Here is a 22471-nt window from a genome sequence, read left to right on the forward strand (position 1 = left end):
GATAGATAGATAGATAGATAGATAGATAGATAGATAGATAGATAGATAGATAGATAGATAGATAGATAGATAGATAGATAGATAAACGACTTAGCTTAGCAGACCAATCAATGTTCTTTTCAATGCGAAAGCACTACTTGCCTCGCTGAGCGAAACTACACGCTCAGTATGTGTGGGCGCGTGGGTGCAGAGGTCGGCGGACTCACTCATGAGTCCACACACTCAGACTCATTTGTACTCAAACTAACACGTGAGTTTGAGTTTGAGTGAGCGTGAGGCTAGTTTGGCAGGGTGAGTTTGAGCTTGAGTGAGTTTGAGCCCGACTGAGTTTGAGTACGCCTGAGACCGAGTGAGTTTTGAGTCCATTTTGAGTTTTGAGTACATTTTGAGTTTGAGTACATTTTGAGTTTTGAGTACATTTTGAGTTTGAGTACATTTCGACTACTGAGTACATTTTGAGTTTTGAGTACATTTTGAGTTTGAGTACATTTTGAGTTCTGAGTACATATGAGTAGCCTACGATGCAGATATGGTTGGCGGTTAAGTTTCATGTGCCGCTTTGGGCTCGCAATTCAGGTTAGCTGCGGGTACGGCAGCATTCGTGATGCGCATGATCGGTTGGTGAGGAGGTGGGGGGTGGGGGTGGGGGGTGTCTGATTTAGCGGCTGGGTGTGTGAATAATAATCGACTGGTGAGGTCATAAAAAAATCGCGCCAATCCACCCTGTGAATGTGGTTGGAAAGCAGAGCTTTAAACAGCACCCACAACGATTACCCATGCGACGTCACTTAAATTCACTCTCGTCGCTCTTCATGTAGTGAAACCAGAGAGAACTGAAATGCACTTAACCACACCTTCTATTACTGTAAGAGACATTCTTGGTAAGGTTAAATTATTGCATAATGCATGAACGGTGGTTGGTTGAGTTGTATTGGTGTAGCACATGATTGGAAACGTTGCGGACGGAGGCGGCGAGATTGGCGGCAGAGACGGAAGAGAAGGAGGAGGAGGAAACACATCTATTCAGATTTCTGAACGGCCCAGAGTGGAGCCCAGGGGAGTTGTTCCTTCTTCACTGGAGCCCATATGCAGTCCGCGCCACCTGTGCTCTGTCCACCAGCTGAAGCTGGGTAGGCAAAGAGGGGCTGGACAGCAACATCTCCCATTGCTCTTGTTCGGTAGTTTACGGAAAGAGAGGAGGGTGCTCAGGCTTAAAGGAGCCATGAAGACAAAATACAAGTTGGGTTTATTAGAAAGACTGCTTAGTCCTCATAACAATGACACCAATATCATCGCAATCTTCGAAGAAATAACGGAGATATTAAAGAAAACGTGTGAAGCAGTTGCGACCCCTTAGCCAATTTCCCGCAACTTTTCTTTGACGTCACGGAACCTTGTTTGTGAGATTGGCGGCCACCTAACTGACCTGTCGCGACGACACATGACTGGACGTCTGTAATGGGTCCTCTAGTTCCATTTGACCACATCACTTGAATGCTAACATGCAGTTAACGCACTGAAAATTATATTTTATTGTTGGCCCGTATGACGTCATTCTTGCTCATAACACGTCACTGTGGCGCCAAATTTGAAAGTTTTTAAATACTTCTTCCTTTTTTTCGTTAAAACAACATCTTTTGTGGCTCTAATGGAACTGAGTGAGATACTGAATCCTAGTTCTTTCAAATTAAACGAAGTTGTACTTTCTCTTCATGGCTCCTTTAAAGTTGCACACCCGATTATGTGGCGGAGTGTTCCAACTTCTGAGCAAAAATTTATGTTCAGCGTCGTAGCGATTCGGGTGCATTAAGTGAAGACGCGTCGGGTGGGGGAAGGAGCCGGATTGTATGAGCCGTACAGTATTTTGTTGTTCCATGGAAAGATCAGGGTAAGGCGGAGATACGATCTGTCTCAAAAGGCGATAATGGTGGGTTATGTCCCTGAGCGAGGCAAGCGGGTGACTGTCCTCGTGCAGCTCTATAGCACGGGGGGTAAAAGTGCAGGCTTTGTGGGCGTATTCGTTGCCCTCCATGGAAGCTTGAGCGGGTGTCCAGATGAGCTGAATGGAACCATTTGGGGAGTGGTTTTTTAGCATACATGGTTTTTTTGCTTGAGCCCGTGCTTGTCGGTGACCATCGTCGTGTGAGGGGTTCATATTTCTAAGCAAAGGGAGCATCTTTACTTCTTGTTGCTGAAAGTTCATGAGTACCTCAAGCGGAGTGACATTCTGTGCTGCCCAGCCAATCTGGTGAAGGATGCGGCGACCAGCCGCAGTTCTGCTCATTCGGAGCTTCTGGATAGAAAGATGGCCCTCTATCATTTCTTCCACCTTGTTGTCGAGCCCCGTGCTAAGCAGCCTCTCTGTGGACGCATTAATGGGAAGACCAATGGCTTGCTCAACCACCTTTCTAATCATTATATCAAGCATCTTTATGTCCCCCTTGCCGAGAAGAAGACAGGGGGTTGACGTAAGTGATTCTCGAGAGGACAAAAGCTTGAACTAATCGAAAGGTATGGGATTCCTTGAGGCCTCGCTTCTTGGTGGCAACTAGCCTGATCATGTTTATGAATTTATTGATGCTGTGTTTGAGGCGCTGCAAGGATACGTCACTCTTGCTGTTGGCCTGAAGATGTAGGCCGAGGATCTTGATGCTGGGGCTCGGAGTGATGGCCTGGCCACCAAGGAGTATTTTAATGTGTTCCTTGAGGTGTCGTTTGGCGTGAGGGCCGACGACAAGGAGCTGAGTTTTTTTACGTTAACACTGGAAGCCACACGCTTCAGCACGTTGGCGTACTAGAAGCGAGATGCAATGGGTTGGTGTAAGCTTCCTTTAATTGCTATCGCATGGCATTCAGCGAGATTGCAGAGGTTAAACCCGTAGATGTGCTTGGTGAGTGCAACATTTGTCTTCCCCCTCTCCGCGTAGGCTCGTAGCTTAATCGGTAAGACAACGGGCTCTGGCTTTGTTACTCTATTAGTTCCAGGTGCGATTCTTGGCGGTGACAGTGAATTCTTTTATTTCTTCGCGGGGGTTTTCTGTTGACAACAACGGTCGCGAAAGAACGCTTGGGGGGTAGAGGTAGAAAGCTTTGGTTTAAAAAGGGTTATTGCACCTTTTCCTCGTGAATGATTTTTTAGGAAGGTAAGAGAGGGTGGTGAGAAAGCACATGGTGGTGCTTTCTTGCTGGCTGTTCGCCTGCTTCCGTTAACGGTTTAATTTGCTAGGGTCAAAAAGGAAGAGTTGAGCACCGGGCGGAAGGGGCGGTGGCTGTCCCCTCCACTGTTTCAAATGACTTGTCAACTGGACTGACTGGGTGACGCCCATTTAGAAAGAATAATGACCGCATTATGAGATAGATTGTGTAAAAAAACAAATTCAGGCCAATCCACCATGTGAATGTGGTTGGAAAGCAAAGCTGTCAACGGCACCCACAACGATTACCCATGAGGCTTCACTTAAATTTCCTCACGTCGCTCTGAAAATAGTGAAACCAGAGAGAAGTGAAATGCACTTAACCACACCCGTTGTTACTTCAAAGAGATATTCTTGGTAAGTATTAAATCACTGCATGATGCTTGAACGGTGGTTGGTTGAGTTGTATTGGTGTAGCACATGAGTGGAAACCTTTCTTACAAAATTAAAGGAAGCTCAAACCCGGTGTTAGACGATCTCACTTCTCCGTTTCTGCCGCCGCGGACGGATGCGACGAGATCGGTGCCATAGAAGGAAGGAGGATCAGGATGAGGAGGAAGAAATACTTCTATTCAGATTTCTGAACGGCCCAGAGTGCAGCCCAGGGGAGTGGTTCCTTCTCCACAGTGCGCACCGCCTGTCCACCAGCTGAAGTTGGGTAGGTGGAGAGGGGCTGGGCAGCAGCATCTCCCATTGCTTTTGTTGGGTAGTTGACGGAAAGAGAGGGGGGTGCTCAGGGCTAAAGTCGCACACCCCGCGTATCTGGTGGAGTGTTCCTACTTCTGAGCAAAATTTACATTCAGCGTCGTAGCGATTCGGGTGCATTAAGGGAAGACACGTCGAGTGTGGGAAGAAGCCGGATTGTATGAGCCGTAGGGTAGTTTGTTGTTCTCTGGAAAGGGCAGGGTAAGGCGAAGGTAGGGTCTGTCTGTGAACGCGATAATGCTGGGTTATGTCCCCGAACGTGACGAGTGGGTGACTGTCCTCGTGCAGCTCCATAGCCGGGGAGGGGGGGGGGTGTAAAAGCGCAGGCTTGTTGGTGGGCGTGTTCGGTGCCCTCCATTGAAGCGTGAGCGGGGGTCCAGATGAGGTGAATGGAACCATTTGGAGAGTGTTTTTTTAGCACACGCAGTTCAGGTCGGGACACCCAACCCGACTGGTAACTTTGGTAGACTTTGGGAAGCGGTGACTACCTTCCGAACCCCTGGTTGAGTGAGAGCCAAGGCGATGGCTGCCTCTTCTGCTGTCGTCATGTCTTGGGTCTTGAGTGAGGCGCACGCAAGGAAGTTAGTTCTGTAGGTAGCCACGATGTTGGTTGGGGGGCGTCTGTGTAGACGACTTCATTATCGCCACCGAGGATGGGGTCGAGCGCTTGAGCCCGTCCTTGTTGGCGACCCCCGTCGTCTGAGGGGTTCATATTTTTAAGCAAAGGGTGAATCTTTAGTTCTTGTCGCCAAGAGTCCGGGAGTACATCAAGCGGAGTTACATTCTGTGCTGGCCATCAAGGAGTATTTGAATGTGTTCCTTGATTTGTCGTTTGGTGCGAGGGCGGACGACAAGGAGCTGTGATTTCTTGCGCGAACACTGGAGGCCACAGGCTTTAGGACATTGACGTACTATAAGTGAGATGACATGCGTTGGTGTGAGCGTGCTATAATTTTTTTAATTTCTAGAACACCCGCAAGGCGCGTGCAGGGCCGCTAGGCGTGCCGTGGGCGGAGCGCACAGCGGCGCGAGAGGTCGCGTGACGCTATCACGTGGCATTCAGCGAGAATGCAGGGGGTAAACCCGTATATGCACTCGGTGAGTACACCACCTGCCTTCCCCGTCTCCGCTTGGGCTCGTAGCTAAATGGATTACGCCGTGACCACAGCCGCTAGCTGTTTCCGGCTGCGCTTGCGTACGGACGCAGAATGTCGAGCTCCGCCCAAGGAGAGGCTTCGGCGGGCCTTTCGGCCCGCGGTAACAGGATCACTGCTCAGGATTCCGAAGACTATCAAGTTGTTCTGCCCCAGTTTCCAACAGGCCAGTCGGTGACAAACACGATTTTCTTTCATGCCGACATGCGTGCACGCCCGTACCGGTTCGAGGATTTTCGAGATACCCTGGCTCGTCTGGCACTGCTCCCCGATGTTTTGGCATTGGGGGCGTATCAGAAGAATCATGTCTGGGCCATGACTTTCAAATCAGCGGACGGCGTCAAGAAAATCCTGGCCATGAACGATGTCAAGGTAAAGGACCGGCGCTGCATCGTCATCGATCCTACGAACCAGGAAGTGCGGCTAAAGCTGCACTGGCTGCTCTACAACGTGCCGGACGACGCCGTAAGCGCTGCGCTGGCACCCTACGGGCGTGTTGGCGAGGTGCGTAAGGAGCGGTGGCGCGTTGAAGGCATCCAGGACAAAGGCTCGACGCTGCGTTCGGTGACCCTCAAACTGAAGAATGGCGTGACCATTGACGACCTGCCGCACGAACTTCGTGTGGCGGGTGACAAGGCCCTCGTCGTCGTCGCAGGAAGGGCCCCGAAGTGTTTACGCTGCAACCTCAAGGGGCACGTCAGGCGTGACTGTAAGGTGCCGAAGTGTTCCTGGTGTCGTCGCTTCGGGCATGACGCGAGCACATGCGTCAAGTCGTACGCTAGCGTCACCGGTCCAACGAGGGAAGATGTCCTCCGCGAACACCTCATGGACGAGGCAGATGCGGAGGAGGCGGCAGGAGTCATCGACGAGGCGGTGAAGGAGCCGACGATGGTGGGACGGGGGTTGAGGCCGAGGCTGGCCAGTGAGCTTCTGAAAAAGAGAATCCGGACCAGCCGAAGACGACTCCCCTACTTGCGGCATCGAACGAGGCCAGCGGTACCCGAACGGCGAGCCAAGGGAAGACTGTAGCGTCGGCTCCCGCAGTGGACGTCGCAGACATGGACCTAAGTGGTACCGCCACAAAGCGGCAGCGCGAAAGCAACGACACAGGGCAGGGTGATGAACTTCCCAGAGGCGACGAGCCGCCAACCAAGGCGGTTACAGTGAGACGTCCGGGCTCTAAACCGAAGACCAGCGTTCCCCCAGACCGAACGAAGCCACCGGCTACGCCCACTTAGCACGTCGCTTGAAAAGGTAGTCGGCATCCTTTGGCTCTCTCTTTTGGGTTTTGCTGTTTCTTAGAAGTGCCAACGAACTAAACGGAACTGGGCAGTTGTGTCGCGGGAGTATTTTTGTCGTGCCCCTGAAGTTTCTGGAGTCCATAATGTTGTACAGGGGGGTGGGAGGGGAGGGGAGTGGTTTGCGTTGATTGCAGTGTCTTTGAAGGCATTAGAGGTTATAAGTGTGGTTTGGGGGGTTTTGGGGGTGTGTATGGAATGTTCAGAGTGTGAAAGATGTATTTTTTTTGGTGGGTTGAATGTAATTGTTGCGCGAGAAGTCTGGTCCGTCATATAACATATTTTTGTTTATCAAGGCAAGCCTATGCGCAAAGCCACGCTTAATGTCAGGGGGCTTGCTGATAGAAGGCGTCAAAACCAGTTGTACCGTCTTAAGACAGATGAGGATCGAGATATAGTTGCTTTGCAAGAGACGAAGATTGAGAGGGAGGATCAGACGGACCGTATGGTGCGGCCATTTATGTCGCGCTACGACGTCTGTGTCTCGCACGCGGTGGGTTTATCTGGGGGTTGTGCGCTCCTAATACGGCGAAATGTAGGGGCGACACCAAAGACCGTCACCGCGTCGGAGTCAGGACGGTTTGTAGTGTGTGACTTGGAGTTTAGCTCAAACGAATGGCGCGTTATTTGTGCATACGCCCCCACCAAAGTCGCTGAAAGGAAACTGTTTTTTGAGGAAATCCGTAAGTGGTGTAATACAGAAAGGCTAGTTATTTTAATGGGTGTCTTTCACTGCGTGTGTTCTGCACGCGACAAAAGTAGCTCGTCCACTTTTAGGGATGGAGGTACGGTGGTACTAAGCGATATAGTCGCCGACTTTGCACTGGAAGATGTAGGTGATAGCATGAGTAATGCTGGTTCAGTTTGCTATACACACTTTTTTATTTCTCTCATTTTCTCCTTTAATATGTACCGCTGTCCTTTCTTCCCCTTTCATTTCCCGTATCCCCTCCCCCCTGAGTAGGGTAGCCAACCGGACAGTATTCTGGTTAACCTCCCTGCCTTTCCTGTACTATTCCTTCCTTCCTTCCTTCCTTCCAAGGCAATAGCCACGCGCGTCTAGATAGGGTGTATTCATCTCTAGATCTTCTGCCGCAGTGTGAAAATTATAAAGTGACTTCTGTTTCGTTTAGCGATCACTGCCTGGTATCGTTAACGTTAGGCAGGATCGCAAAGTGGCGAAAAGCCTTTTGTTGGGGCCTGTGGAAAATGAATAATAAGTTACTCGAAGACGAAGTATTCGTTGAGGCAGCTGCCACATTCGGACAAAATATTTTTAGCGGCAAAATATTTTAGAGCTTTTCAAACAAGAGGTAAAAATGAAAGCCTGGAAAGATCGGGCGCACTTAACAAGGAGGGCAAATGTAAAGAAACTCTGCTACGAAATAGCCTTGATGTTTGTGTCAAGGAAGAATGCAAGTCGCCCGGGATGTTCAAGGATGATATTCGAACGCGGAAGGCGCAGCTCGAGGAATTAGATAAGGAGAAGTATCATGGTGCGCTTATACGCGCGAGAGCTGAACGGTTCCTGCTTGGTGAAGCGCCGACCAAAAGGGCGCTCAGCTCTGAGAAAAGATATGCACATAAAAACATGATAGTGGAAATCGAACATGATGGCGCACTGTGTAATTACCAGGCAAGCATCGAACGTAGCTTCTGTGACTACTATGAGAAGTTGTTTGCTCGTCAGTCTGTTGATGCAGTGCAGTTTGAAAACGAGTTTATGTGTTTGTTGCCATGCCTGAGCGAAGAAAAAACAGCAAGCATAGAAAATGATATTACAGTCGACGAAGTAAGGAGGGCTATTGACGAGCTGGGCACAGGGAAGACGCCGGGTCCTGATGGACTGACCGCATCTTTTTATAAAAAGTTTAAGGATGACATTAGCCCTGTTCTACAGAACGTCTACGCCGAGTCGTACAAAACAGGAGTGCAACCACCTTCCTTTCTTGTGTCACATACAGTGTTTATACCCAAATCAGAGGACGAAAACAAATTGAGGCATATCTCTGCGTATCGCCCAATCAGTTTGACAAACGTCGATTACAAGGTGTTAATAAAAATATTAGCTAGTCGTTTGCAGACTGCAATAAAAGATATTGTGGGACCGCACCAAACGTGCGGAATAAAGGGGCGGTCGATAGTGACAAATACTCATACTGCCAGAAGTGTTCTCGAATGCTGTGACAGTATGCAGGGTGCTTTGGTCATGCTACAGGTATACCTGGCAAAAGCATTTGACCAGGTATCGCATGAGCTTCTTTTAGACATGCTACAGCATGTGAACGTAGGTTCTGTTGTTCGCGAGGGAGTGCGCATGGCGTACAATGGGTGTTGTACTCACCTTGTTCTAAACAAAACGCTAAGTAAATCCATTCAAGTTCAACGAGCTGTGCGTCAGGGTTGTCCATTGTCACCGTTGCTTTTTTGTTTGTATACTGAAGCCCTTTGTTTAAGTATCATAAGAAGTGAGAGAATCAACAGTTTTCGGTTAGAGTCCTCTGAAGTACGAGTGCTTGCCTATGCTGACGACATAGCCATTTTTTTGCGGCGACAGGAGCAGCATAAGTGTTGCTGTAAACATCTTAAAAAGGTTTTGTAAATATAGTGCCAGTGGAGTCAACTGGCAAAAATGCTTGGGGTTCTGGCACGGGGACTGGGATTGTACGCCAAGTGTGTTTGAATGTATCAGCTGGCAGACGACGCCAGCTAAGTACTTGGGAGTGCCCCTAGAATATTATGAAGATACAGACTCCTATTGGCGCAGAGAGACTGCTGAACTACGCGAAAAAGCAGAGAAATGGAAAGGCACTGGCCTGTCCATGTTCGCACGGGCATCAGTGTGCAACGTCTTTCTAATGAGCAAAATATGGTATGCGCTTCAGGTGCTGCATTGTTCGCGGGCGAATGTACAGGACTTGCACCGGGTGTTCGCAGTACTTATCTGGGAATCGGCCTGGGAAAGAACAAGCCGCACGAACCTCTTCCGGCGCGTGCGTGAGGGGGGCCTATCTTTGCCTCATTTATTTTTGCGGCAAGTCGTCAATCTCTTTTTGTTCTTTCGTGATTCGTGATGTGAACGATCCTTTCTTGCGCACTGTTTGTCAGCTGAAGTTATCCAGGGCATTGCCTCAATTTGTTGTTACATCTGCACATATTTCTGTGGGAGCAATCAAGGGCTACTACCGTGAAGTGGTTCAAGCGACCCAGTTTTTGCGTGCAAGTTTCAGTTTAGAGTACCTATCAAGCGTTACGCGGAAAAGTTGTACCGTGATTTGGTTGACTTTGTGCTACCTGTGCCGTTGTACAGGACAATGTATCGTGCAGGGCCTGGGCAGGACGTGCTAAAACTTGTAAAGCGTATGGTAGTGCCGCCTTGGATGCAGTCTTTCTTTTTTAAACTTCATGTGGGTGTGCTTCCAGTAAAAACGTGGCAGAAAGAGAAGAGCTTGTACCTTCCATGGGGGGTTGACTGCTACCCGTGTAAAAAACCCGAGACAGTAGAACATGTGTTCCTCGAGTGTTGGGACGGAGTCTTTTTCTGGGACGTGCTTCAGCGGACCTTGAAAAAGGACTTCCCTCTGGACGCACATGGGATCAGGTTCCTACCCATTGAGAGTGACAACGGGGTACCATACGACCTCGTCATGGCCCTGGCCCTGCACGGCATTTGGAAGTCGCGTATGGCGATTCGTCATCGTGACGTTTATGCTAAACGCTCGAAAGAGTATTTTGCTGATTCTATGCGAATTATGATCGAAGTCTGGAGGGCTCAACCTGACCCTCCGGAGTGGCTGTCCGTGATGGAGACTCTAACGGACCTCAAGCAATTTTAGCTGTTTTCTGCTAGCAGGGCTTTGGCTAGCAGTTTTTATCATTATTGTGTTTTCTTTGTTTGGATCAAGTGCTGTGTAAAATTATGGCAAAAAAAACCGGCTCGTAGCTAAATGGGTAAGACAACGGGCTCTCGCTTTGGCACATTAGTTCCAGGTTCGATTCCTGGCGGCGCCAGAAAATTCTTTTATTGGTTCGCGGGAGTTTTCTGTTGACGCCAACGGTCGCGAAAGAACCATTGGGGGGGGATACAGGTAAAAAGCTTTGCTTTAAAATTCAAACATATGTCGCTAAGGCTTGTAAGGTACTAAGTTAAAGGTTCCGATTAAGGGAATCAGCGAGGTAAATTTTAAAAAGTGCTGCCGGTGTATAGCCATCAGACAGTTATAATAAGTCATAGATTGGGTTAAAATTCAAAATGATTCCACGAGGACATGTGGGGAATCATGTTCAAGGTCTAGATGAGGGGAATCACGTGGGACAATAATGCGTTATGGTTATATTATGACCTAGTCATGGCTAGTCATACACTAGGTTAAAATTCAAATTCATAGCGATAGGGCGTGTAGTGTATGAAATTAAAGGTTTCGATGAGGGGAATCACGTCGGACAAATGCAGAAATGCTTCCTGCTTATTATCATATGACATAGTCATAATAGGTCATGAATTGGGTTGAAATTCAAAATGATGCCACAAGGGTGTGTGGGCATCAAATTGAAGGTAGCGATGAGGGAAATCACATGGCATAAAAATGTGGTATGGCTATATCATGAGATAGGCATGGTTAGTCACTGCTTGGGTTAACATTCAAATTGATGCCACTAGGATGTGTTGGGTATCAAATTAATGGTCTCGTTGAGGGGAATCACGTAGAAAAAAATACAAAAATGCTTCCTGGTTATAGTCATGAGATAGTCATGGCGAGGCTTATATTAGGTTAAAATTCGAAGTGACCCCGCTCAGGCGTGTAGGGTATCAAATTCGGAATATTGATGAGGGGAATCACGTGGGACAAATAAAAAAAAGGCTTCGTGGTTCTAATTATGAGATAGTCATGGTGAGTCATAGATTGGATTAAAATTCAAGGTAAGGCCGCTAAAGCAAATGGGGTATCACATTCAAGGTTTCAATTAGGGGAATCACGTCGGGCATATAAATAATGCGTCCTTCTTACTTACAGTCATGAGGGTCATGGTTAGTCAGATTTGATTAAAATTCCAAATGATCCTGCTAGGGTGTGTGGGGTATCAAATTAAATGTCTCATTGAGGGTTATCACGTGGGACAAATATAAAAATGCTTTCTGGGTATAGTTATGAGATAGTAGTGGTGAGTCATAGATTGAGTGAAAATTTAGAGTGACGCCAATAGGGCTTGTTGGGTATCAAGTTAAAGGTCTCGATGAGGGGAATCGCGTGGAATAAATAAAGAAATGCGTCCTCCTTATCATCATCATATAGTCATGGCTAGTCAATGATTGGGTTAAAATTCAAAGTGATGCTGATAGGGCGTGTAGGGTATCAAAATATTGTCTTGGTGAAAGAAGGTGGATCGGATGCAACCATCGGAATTCATGGCGCTGAATAATGACCAGTTAAGTAAAAAAGGCTTATTCAGTACCCGATAGATATAATTGTACTCGTTAATTGTTGGCACGTTATCTTGAAAGCGTGGTTGGCTCGACACATTGCAGCACTCAACATCCGTCAACAAGCCTGCGTTCCCATGAAACAGCTTAGGAACTATTGGGCTGATATGCCTCCTACGTATAGGCTAAGAAGTAAGTGCGTTGGCGCAATCAGGGAATGCGTTCGATGGCGCGCGCGATAGTGCAAATTTCCAAGCATGGCTTGCTACTTTCAGTGCGTGAACGTGTTGACATTTATTACGCGCTCCCATACCTCATATTGAGTTGGTTGTTAAACAAGGCCATGAAACACTCCTTTAACTGTCCAGGTCGTAAAAGTAAAATATTTGCCGCCTCATGACACTATTTCCTGCTGCCAAACAGGGGCAATTTATTTGATACACCAAGATTTCACGGCCGTTTGCTTCCTTAAAAGAACTTTAGCGTTTCAGTGGCGGGAGGGAACCGCGAACAGCTATTTCATGACACGACCGGGCGTTCTCCGCATCCGTGACGCTTTTATTTCGCTTTCGGCTCAACTTTTTCGCATACCCCAGCTGCAGCATAGGTGTCCGGATGATTTTTGTCGGCTTCCCGTCGGTGAGATGAACAGAACATGCCTCCAGAGAACAAAAACGTGCGATATATGGATTGAACATGAGGGTGAATAAAGTGCTTCCGGAAGCAGCGTACGACCGTACGTAATCTGGCAAATTTGCTTGGTTCGAAGTCTGCGGATGTTGACCCATCCCGACACTAAAAAAAGTTTTTCCGATTTCGTTTCCGTCTTGCCCCTGTGGATGTTCACCAGCGTTGTTTTGGTGGCTACGCGGGGGCTTTTTTTCCAGACATTCCTAGCCGCAGGGTGTCGACCAAGCCACGTTTTAAAGATGGCCTGGTCAAATGCCGCAAGCACTATTGATCCATCTGAAGCACCAGATGAGGGTTTTCGAATTGTAAGGGCCTTGGGCACTTGGTGAAGTATGACGTTTATTCTACGACACAGGCGTCGCCGAACACCGGTCCAGGAACCAACGATGATGATGATGATGATGACGATGAGGAACCAACGATGATGACGAGTCCAGAAGAAGACGAAGTGTTCCTCGAAGTGTTTGATGATGGGGATAATGTGGAATTGCAATAAATGAATTTTCACGCTTCGGAGCTCCGCGCTTACAATATTGCCGTCCTTCAAATCTGAACTTGCCATTACTAAGTAGCATGTGTTTGCTTTAGCTACACGTTAATCCCGACACGGAAACCAATAATTGTACAGCCCCGATGAGCTTACGACACAACTCCGAATTTTTACTTATGAAGTGAGTGCACATAATGATCTTACGATGCAATCATTGCCTGGTTTAAATTTTCTGCCTCAAACCCTTCCCTTTGACTCCACAATTCCTTTTGTGCTACCGTTCTAGCATCTGCGATGAATTTGCGCAGTTTGCTCCTAACTAATACTGATCAGCGGGATGCCCTTTTTATCTGCCCCGCATGATTTTATTCAACGAAACCTTCAATTTATACCCCACACACTCTGCCAGAATTTCTTTGAATTTTAACCTAATTTATGACTTACCATGACTATCGCATGAGGATAACGAGGAAACATCTCTTACTTGTCCCAAGTGATTCGCTTCATAAATACTTTCAATTTGATACCCCATACCTCGCGGCGGCATCACTTTGATTTTTAACCCAATCGATGACTCACCATGACTATGTCATGATTATGACCAGGAGGAATTTTTTATTTGTCTCACGTGATTTCCCTCCTTGAGACCTTCAATTTGACACCCCACACGCCCTAGCGCACATCACTTTGAATGTTAACCATATCTATGACTCACCATGACTGTGTCACAATTATAACCAGGAAGCATTTTTTTGTCTAACGTGAATCCCCGCACCAAGATCTTCAATTCGGTGCGGGGGGACACACTAGTGACATCTAAATGAATTTTAAATCGTTGTATGATTCACCGTGACTATGTAATTATTACTGCCAGGATGTATTTCTTATTTGTCAAACGTTATTTCCCTAATCGAAAAATTTAATTTGAGACCCCATACGCCTACGGGTCATCATTATGATGTCCAACCTTTATTATGACTCACGATAACTAAGTCATGATTATGGCCACGAAGCATTTTTTTTTTGTCCCACGTGATTTCTCTCCTCGAGACCTCAATTTGATACCCCCCATGCCCTAGCGGCACATCACTTTGAATTTTAACCCAATCTATGGCTATCCATGACTCCCGTGTTACAAGGTTCGCCATTTTCGATATTTTTTATTTTTTTGTTTTTCTTTTAATTTTGTTTGGTGAATTATCTACATTTACGCTTTTATAATGATTACAGGTTGAACTTCCGTGATATCGGCATTTTTGTGGAAATGCAGGGCGCTGCGTGATCCTGGCCGGGGGAGGGGAAGAGGGGTATTCGGAAAAAATGCTACGCATTAAAAAAGCAAAGGCATACTCATGAACGCCTCGCGCTTCAGAGATTCGCGGGGACTATTCGCGTTGACACAAGGCTTTTTTTTTTTTCAGGATGCAGAGCAAGAATGCGCGGAACCGAAACCCTAAACAGCTTCGACGTAAATGAACTGAGCAGTAAGCGCACGTTTCCGCTCCCAATCTTGTTTGTTTCGCCCCAGGGCCCCAGCACACCATCCAGTCTGGACCGCCTCTGTCGTGAACACGAACACGGAGCCTACATCATGAGTTTGGTATCCAATATATACGTACAATTGCTTGCAAACAGCGCTAATCATCATTGCCAGCAAGTATAGCTGTAATAAATCTGCAACGAAAATTCTTTCCGACCTCACAGGAGTTACGGTGTCATGTCGTACCGAATGCAAGAGTTTGCGCTCACGAATTTGCACCCGTAATATTTTTACCACGCATGAATAGTAAAACTCTTAATGGTCATGCAATCATAGTCCATCTGAGCCCGAGTAAATTCCTAGCACGAGAGAGTTGTGAGTCCATTGGAGTTCTGAATTCATTTTGAGTTCTCAGTCCATTTTGAGTTCTGAGTTCATTTTGAGTTTTGAGTCCATTTTGAGTTTTGAGTCCATTTTGCGTTTGAGTACATTTTGAGTTTGAGTACATTTTGAGTTTGAGAACATTTTGAGTACTGAGTACATTTTGAGTTTGAGTACATTATGAGTTTTAAGTACATTTTATGTTTAAGTTCATTTTGAGTTTTGAGTACATTTTGAGTTTTGAGTACATTTTGAGTTTTGAGTACATTTTGAGTACTGAGTACATTTTGAGTTTCGAGTACATTTTGAGTTTGAGTACATCTTGAGTACTGAGTACATCTTGAGTTTGAGTACATTTTGAGTTCTGAGTACATTTTTATTTTGAGTTTGAGTTCACTTTGAGTTCTGAGTACATTTTGAGTTTTGAGTCCGAGCGAGTTCTGAGTTTTGCGCTCACTGTGAGTTTGAGTTTGAGTGAGCGCAGATGTGCTGCTCAGCATTGAGTCTGAGTTTGAGTGAGTGGTGATTCGAAAAAAAAATTGTGAGGGAGTTTGAGAGAGCCGCGCCAACTTTGCCGAGGTAAGCGTGGGTGTGTGCGCATGCGTGCGTGTGGGCGCGCGTGTGTGATCGTATGCGTGTGTGTGTGACGGTGGGTGGGTGTGTGCGTGCGTGTGCGTGTGCGTGTGCGTGTGCGTGCGTGCGTGCGTGCGTGCGTGTGTGTGTTTGTGTGTGCGTGTGCGCCTGTGTGTGGCGACATTTGATGGTACCAAAAAAGATGGTGGACGGCAAGCTCTGGGCTGTCCAGAAAAGTTAAAGCCCTTCCACTCAATGTGAAAGCTGTCGGAAGTGCAGAGCAGTGATTCGCCATACTGGGCTGTAGCGCCGTTATCCGCTCACTGCTACCACCCAATGCAATTAAAATTTACCGCCTTCGCAGTTCCCGCGGGACCCCGCCTGAAACTGCGTCAACGGGAGTTCTGTTCTTTTTCTGCTTGCTTTTCCTCCCCCACGTGGCGGTGTTGCACTGCCACTTTTTTTCGCTTACTATCGTAAAAACCAACCTAACGAGCGTCCCCAACTAAATGAACGCGGGCGCTCCATGTTAATTACGTATATTGGGTGCGGAGTACCGTACGCATAGCATTTACAATCGCAAAAAGTCCCACAGGCACCGGCAGGATTCGAGCCTGTGTCGGGTAGACCAGACAGAGTTAGTGTCAGCCGTCTTACCCATTGGGCTACGACCGTGAGTTAGTACCCGAGAGTCAAACGGCTTACTCGCTCGCCTGTAACGGTGCGGAGTACCTAGGACCTCCCAATGTCCGTCCGCGTCCACCCGTGCGCACACCACCATCAAGCGAAAATCAAGCGAAATTCGATTTGAGCTGTGAGTTGCAGTTTCATTTAGGGAATAATCAAGGTGATCAATCAATAATCAAGGCGCGCCTCATCGCCTCATCAAGGCGATGAGGCGCGCCGTAGTGGAGGGCTCCGGATTCTTTAACGTGCGCCGAAGTCCCTCCGTATGGGACTTCGTATGGGACTCCGTATGGGACATAGCGAATGGGACAGGGACATAGCGCGTGTCCCTGTCTCATTCTATGTCCCTGTAGTTTTTGTCGCTTAAGAAGTAATCATTCGTGAGTTGCTACATTTATATATGCACAAAAGCACTGCATCGGAGCACAGTATAAAAGATAGGCTAACATAGGAGTGTTCTTAAAGTACTTCCGCATTTGACGCCAGCCTCCTTGTAGGTAACTCGGCAATATCTCAACGCGGCATGAGCGAGTAGGTTGCTGAGACCTAATTTAAGAGTTCTACCAGTTAGCTCCACACACGCACACACACACACACACACACACACACACACACACACACACACACACACACACACACACACACACACACACGCACACACGCACACGCACACACATGCACGCACACACGTCCACGCGCGCGCACACTCACGCACGTACACAAACTTACTGACGGTAACGACTCCTGTAATCGAATTCTTCTGGTGAGCATGTGGCGAACTGTTCACACACACCCACATACACACACGCACGCACACGCACACACACAAACTTACTGACAGTAACGACTCCTGTAATGCGATTTCTGCTTCTGGTGAGCGTGTGGCGGACTGTTCACACACACCCACATACACACACGCACGCACACGCACACACACAAACTTACTGACAGTAACGGCTCCTGTAATGCGGATTCTGCTTCTGGTGAGCGTGTGGCGTACTGTTCACACACACCCACATACATACGCACGCACACGCACACACACAAACTTACTGACAGTAACGACTCCTGTAATGCGAATTCTGCTTCTGGGGAGCGTGTGGCGGACTGTTCACACACACCCACATACACACGCACGCACACGCACACACACAAACTTACTGACAGTAACGACTCCTGTAATGCGAATTCTGCTTCTGGTGAGCGTGTGGCGGACTGTTCACACACACCCACATACACACACGCACGCACACGCACACACACAAACTTACTGACAGTAACGACTCCTGTAATGCGAATTCTGCTTCTGGTGAGCGTGTGGCGAACTCTTCACTCACACCCACATACACACACGCACGCACACGCACACACACAAACTTACTGACAATAACGACTCCTGTAAGCGAATTCTGCTTCTGGTGAGCGTGTGGCGGACTGTTCACACACACCCACATACACACACGCACGCACACGCACACACACAAGCTTACTGACAGTAACGACTCCTGTAATGCGAATTCTGCTTCTGGTGAGCGTGTGGCGAACTGTTCACACACACCCACATACACACGCACGCACACGCACACACACAAACTTACTGACAGTAACGACTCCTGTAATACGAATTCTGCTTCTGGTGAGCGTGTGGCGGACTGTTCACACACACCCACATACACACGCACGCACACGCACACACACAAACTTACTGACAGTAACGACTCCTGTAATGCAAATTCTCCTTCTGGTGAGCGTGTGGCGGACTGTTCACACACACCCACATACATACGCACGCACACGCACACACACAAACTTACTGACAGTAACGACTCCTGTAATGCGAATTCTGCTTCTGCTGAGCGTGTGGCGGACTGTTCACACACACCCACATACACACGCACGCACACGCACACACACAAACTTACTGACAGTAATGACTCCTGTAATGCGAATTCTGCTTCTGGTGAGCGTGTGGCGGACTGTTCACACACACCCACATACACACACGCACGCACACGCACACACACAAACTTACTGACAGTAACGACTCCTGTAATGCGATTTCTGCTTCTGGTGAGCGTGTGGCGGACTGTTCACACACACCTACATACACACGCACGCACACGCACACACACAAACTTACTGACAGTAACGACTCCTGTAATGCGAATTCTGCTTCTGGTGAGCGTGTGGCGGACTGTTCACACACACCCACATACACACACGCACGCACACGCACACACACAAACTTACTGACAGTAACGACTCCTGTAATGCGATTTCTGCTTCTGGTGAGCGTGTGGCGGACTGTTCACACACACCCACATACACACGCACGCACACGCACACACACAAACTTCCTGACAGTAACGACTCCTGTAATGCGATTTCTGCTTCTGGTGAGCGTGTGGTGGACTGTTCACACACACCCACATACACACACGCACGCACACGCACACACACAAACTTACTGACAGTAACGACTCCTGTAATGCGATTTCTGCTTCTGGTGAGCGTGTGGCGTACTGTTCACACGCACGCACACACACGCACGCACGCACACGCACACACGCAAACTTACTGACAGTAACGACTCCTGTAATGCGAATTCTGCTTCTGGTGAGCGTGTGGCGGACTGTTCACACACACCCACATACACACACGCACGCACACGCACACACACAAACTTACTGACAGTAACGACTCCTGTAATGCGAATTCTGCTTCTGGTGAGCGTGTGGCGGACTGTTCACACACACCCACATACACACATGCACGCACACGCACACACACAAACTTACTGACAGTAGCGACTCCTGTAATGCGATTTCTGCTTCTGGTGAGCGTGTGGCGGACTGTTCACACACACCCACATACACACACGCACGCACACGCACACACACAAACTTACTGACAGTAACGGCTCCTGTAATGCGGATTCTGCTTCTGGTGAGCGTGTGGCGGACTGTTCACACACACCCACATACACACACGCACGCACACGCACACACACAAACTTACTGACAGTAACGACTCCTGTAATGCGATTTCTGCTTCTGGTGAGTCTCCTTCGCTACGAGCGTATAAGCGCCGGAGGTATCCACTCCTCGAAAATGAGGCCCTTCTCACACAACAGCTCCGTGGGTCCTGTTCTGGTAGTAAGCCCGCAGAAACAGCTGTATGTGTGTCTAGTACGCCAAGGGGGGCATCGATGCTAACCTTAGCAATCGGTGGGCAGACGCTTCGCGCCCGTGAGACCTGCTTCGCCCACACACTCGCTCCTGCTAACTGGTTCGGATGGACATACGGAGAGTGAACAACGCCTGCCGTCACCGTCTAATCACGCAGCACTTGACGCGCTTTGCCGTTAAATACGAAGCCGCGGGTGTGAGACTCCAACAGCTCCACGCTTCCGTGACTCTTGTCCATCAGGTGGAAAGCGAGCTTCCGTTTTCGTAACTCGCGGTGAGAAACCCTGTTTAGCCGCAGCTGAAGCACGCAGGCCGCTTTCGCTCTTCAAACACCTTTTTCCTGCGCTGGGCCTCGGTGTCAGTTTTTTTTTCTCTCTGTCAGGTTAATTTTTCGGTGTTTCACTGTCTTGAGTGTTGCCATTTTCCTGAAAAGTTCTCCCCTTCAGTCTTGACCTCTCAAGCCTCTGCCTGAAACATCCCTGGACGCCCTTCGCTCCTACCTCATGCCGTGCGACAAACTCGAGAGAGAATACACGACTTGCAAAATAGTGCGCGCCGCCCGTGGCAAAAAGTTGAACCAGCGCGGCGTTTTGGGTGCGAGAGTGCGCGGTTTCAAAACAAAACGTAGCAAAGCCTTGGTCGATGCTGTGCCTGGTTATGGTTGTCGCGCTTTGTGCTTTTGTTAGATTACCACTGCGTTGTTCGTAATGATCGAGGAAGATTTTATTCCGTTTCCATTTTGCCCTACCGGGTGGGTGGCGGACGTCTCAACGAGCAACATTACCGAGGACGGCGTGTGGCAGTACTTGCACTCGACAACGCCGACTATCAGTCAGGCGCACCGAGGCAGACTCTTGAAAGACGAGGGACACGTTCACAACCTAATGATGAACTTGAATACAGAAGACGCAGAACACAGCCTTGTACGAGCGGCGTGTGTGCCATCGATGAAGAGTGAGGTGTACGTCGTGTCGGCGTGGTTTAAGCGGGCGACTGGCCTCATCGTGGGAGCTCACTGCGGTTGTGTGGCAGGGCAAGTATATTTGTACCTTTTTTGCAGTCGCTCTCGTAATGTATTCACCCTAATCAATATACGTTATGTTAGCTGTTGAGAATGGCTACATCCTTTCCTACTTTCTTTTTATTTCATTCACCGCGGTCACTTGTGCAACTTTCGCTGCGGTCACTTTCGCTGGAAGTATGTTCTGTACTTGAGAAAACGAGCTGGATTTCGGTCCTGGCTGTCGGGATACCTCGCTTTCATTTGCGGTGGCGGGGTTGTTTTCTAGAAGTGTGCTAGCGAGTACAGTGTCTGGATTTGAATGAGGGCAGCCTTTATTTTTTTTAATCAGTACTACAGATCAGAGATTTTGCAATCCTGCCAGGGCGATTTCTGCTTCGTGTGCACGGAGAAGCGCAGCTTTAGGGGAAGCCACACATAAAATATTCCAGCGAACTTGGTTGTTTTACCATTTTCAGAGCGTAATAATGCAGTATGCCTCGTCAGAATGCCTCATTGTGCGTTCTTGATTTCAGACTCAGCGAGAGCTGCCAACACGTCGCCGCCGTTCTTTTTGCTGCTGCCGAGGAGACGACGAAAAGGAGACGAAAAGGAGACGACGAGAGCGGAGTATCGTGCACTGATGTACCATGCGCGTGGATTGTGCCTGCAGAAGGTATGACCTGTTTTACCATATGCATGTCTTGCACCAAATACCCCTCTGTTGTTAGGTTGATGCATTGCACGTCATTTCTATCTTTTACTCCATGCAATCACGTATGCACATCAGCCACTCTGTGTTAAAAATGTGTTTTTCTAGCAGTATTAAAGTGATGTTTATTTTTATTTGCATGTTTTTTTTTGCATCTAAGCAAAAATGCTTGTGCTGTCAAAAGGACTAGTGTGAGTCAACGAGTGGTAGCATGCGTATCATGAAAAATCCACGACAGCATGAAACTGCAGTCATTTTCACCATTTATTGATTTCAGTTTAACAAGAGCAAGGGTGTGGATACTTGCTTCGCATGAACGCTGGATATTGCATAAACAGTGCTTTATTTCTTTTACAGCCAAGAAGCCAGCACCGCGACTTCCTCTTACAGAGATAGGATTCAGACGGCACGTCATCAACAAGCCAATGCTTCCAGCACGCCCAAGGCAGTACGACCCCTGCGAGAAGCTGGAACCGTTGCCCCCCGACAGCATCAAAACACTCCAAGATGACCTGAAAGCTGCATTCCCAGCATTGCATGCTTTGAGATACCTCTGTCCCAGCGATACGCACCCACCAGCAGCCGAGGAGGCACCTGATGCGCAGGTGGAACTGCAGGACACTGATGACCTGTGGAGTGAGCCTTCACAAGAAGTAATACAAAACTACTTGGCCTCAATGAAGCCACTGCCGGAGAGGCAAATAGCAGAGATTTGTGCAGCCACAATGGGCCAAGCTAATAACAAGCAATGGTTCGTTCAGAGGACGGGACGACTGACAGCTTCAGCCTTCAAGAGAATTTGCTGTTGTACGAAGCCTGTGGGCCTGCTGAAAACGCTGCTCTACCCCAGTGACAGAGCGGTGTCAGAGGCTATGGTGTATGGCCGGGACCATGAGAAAGACGCTGTGGCAGCCTATGTCCAACTAATGAGAAGCATGGATGTAGAAGTCGAGGTTTTTGAAACTGGACTACATATTCACAAAGAGCACCCATTATTAGCGGCATCACCTGACAGGCTAGTCAGGATTGATGGTGGGGAAGGCCTGCTAGAGGTCAAGTGCCTGCCATCCAAGAAAGGGATGACCGTAAAGGACGCCTGCAAGTACAGGAAGTTTTGCTGTGCTCTGAAAGATGGCGTGGCATCTTTGAAGACAAACCACGAGTACTATTACCAAGTACAAGGGCAGATGGCTGTGACAGGCCACATGTGGTGCGACTTTGCCATATGGACGGAAGGGGAAGATGGAAGTCCTGCAAACATTCATGTCGAGCGCATTTCGTTTAATCAAAGCTTCTGGCAAAACGAAATGCTGCCCGCACTGCATCACTTCATGCTTCATGCGTTCATTCCAGAGCTTCTGACGCAAAGAATAAGGAGGCTCGGTGTTTTGTACACGTCTGGAGCGTATGTCTCATTTAAAAAAGTCCGCAGTGGCTTCTTTGTGAGCCAACCAGCGGGCAGTTTGAAGTTGAAAATAAAGAAGCTGATGTGAAACG

At 48.2% G+C, this 22471-nt stretch overlaps 1 protein-coding gene across 1 annotated transcript; it reads left to right on the top strand.

The window, feature by feature from the left end:
* Positions 1-19931: 19931 nt before the first annotated feature.
* LOC144145554 (uncharacterized) lies at positions 19932-22467 on the top strand. The gene is made up of 3 exons (XM_077677203.1): positions 19932-20295; positions 20799-20938; positions 21332-22467. Exons 1-3 carry the CDS (start codon positions 19970-19972, stop codon positions 22465-22467), a joined length of 1602 nt encoding a protein of 533 aa, XP_077533329.1. The 5' UTR covers positions 19932-19969.
* Positions 22468-22471: the final 4 nt, after the last annotated feature.

The sequence above is a fragment of the Haemaphysalis longicornis genome, unplaced genomic scaffold (assembly GCF_048455015.1).
Source record: "Haemaphysalis longicornis isolate Haplotype H1 unplaced genomic scaffold, Haemaphysalis longicornis Haplotype H1 scaffold_1, whole genome shotgun sequence".
NCBI lineage: Eukaryota > Metazoa > Arthropoda > Arachnida > Ixodida > Ixodidae > Haemaphysalis > Haemaphysalis longicornis.

Excerpts from the sequence above, each read along its gene's own strand:
- LOC144145554 (XM_077677203.1), top strand. The coding sequence starts at position 19,970 with ATGATCGAGGAAGATTTTATTCCGTTTCCATTTTGCCCTACCGGGTGG. Across the intron at positions 20,296-20,798 it reads CACTGCGGTTGTGTGGCAGG|ACTCAGCGAGAGCTGCCAAC; the intron begins GCAAGTATATTT and ends TCTTGATTTCAG. Across the intron at positions 20,939-21,331 it reads GTGGATTGTGCCTGCAGAAG|CCAAGAAGCCAGCACCGCGA; the intron begins GTATGACCTGTT and ends TTTCTTTTACAG.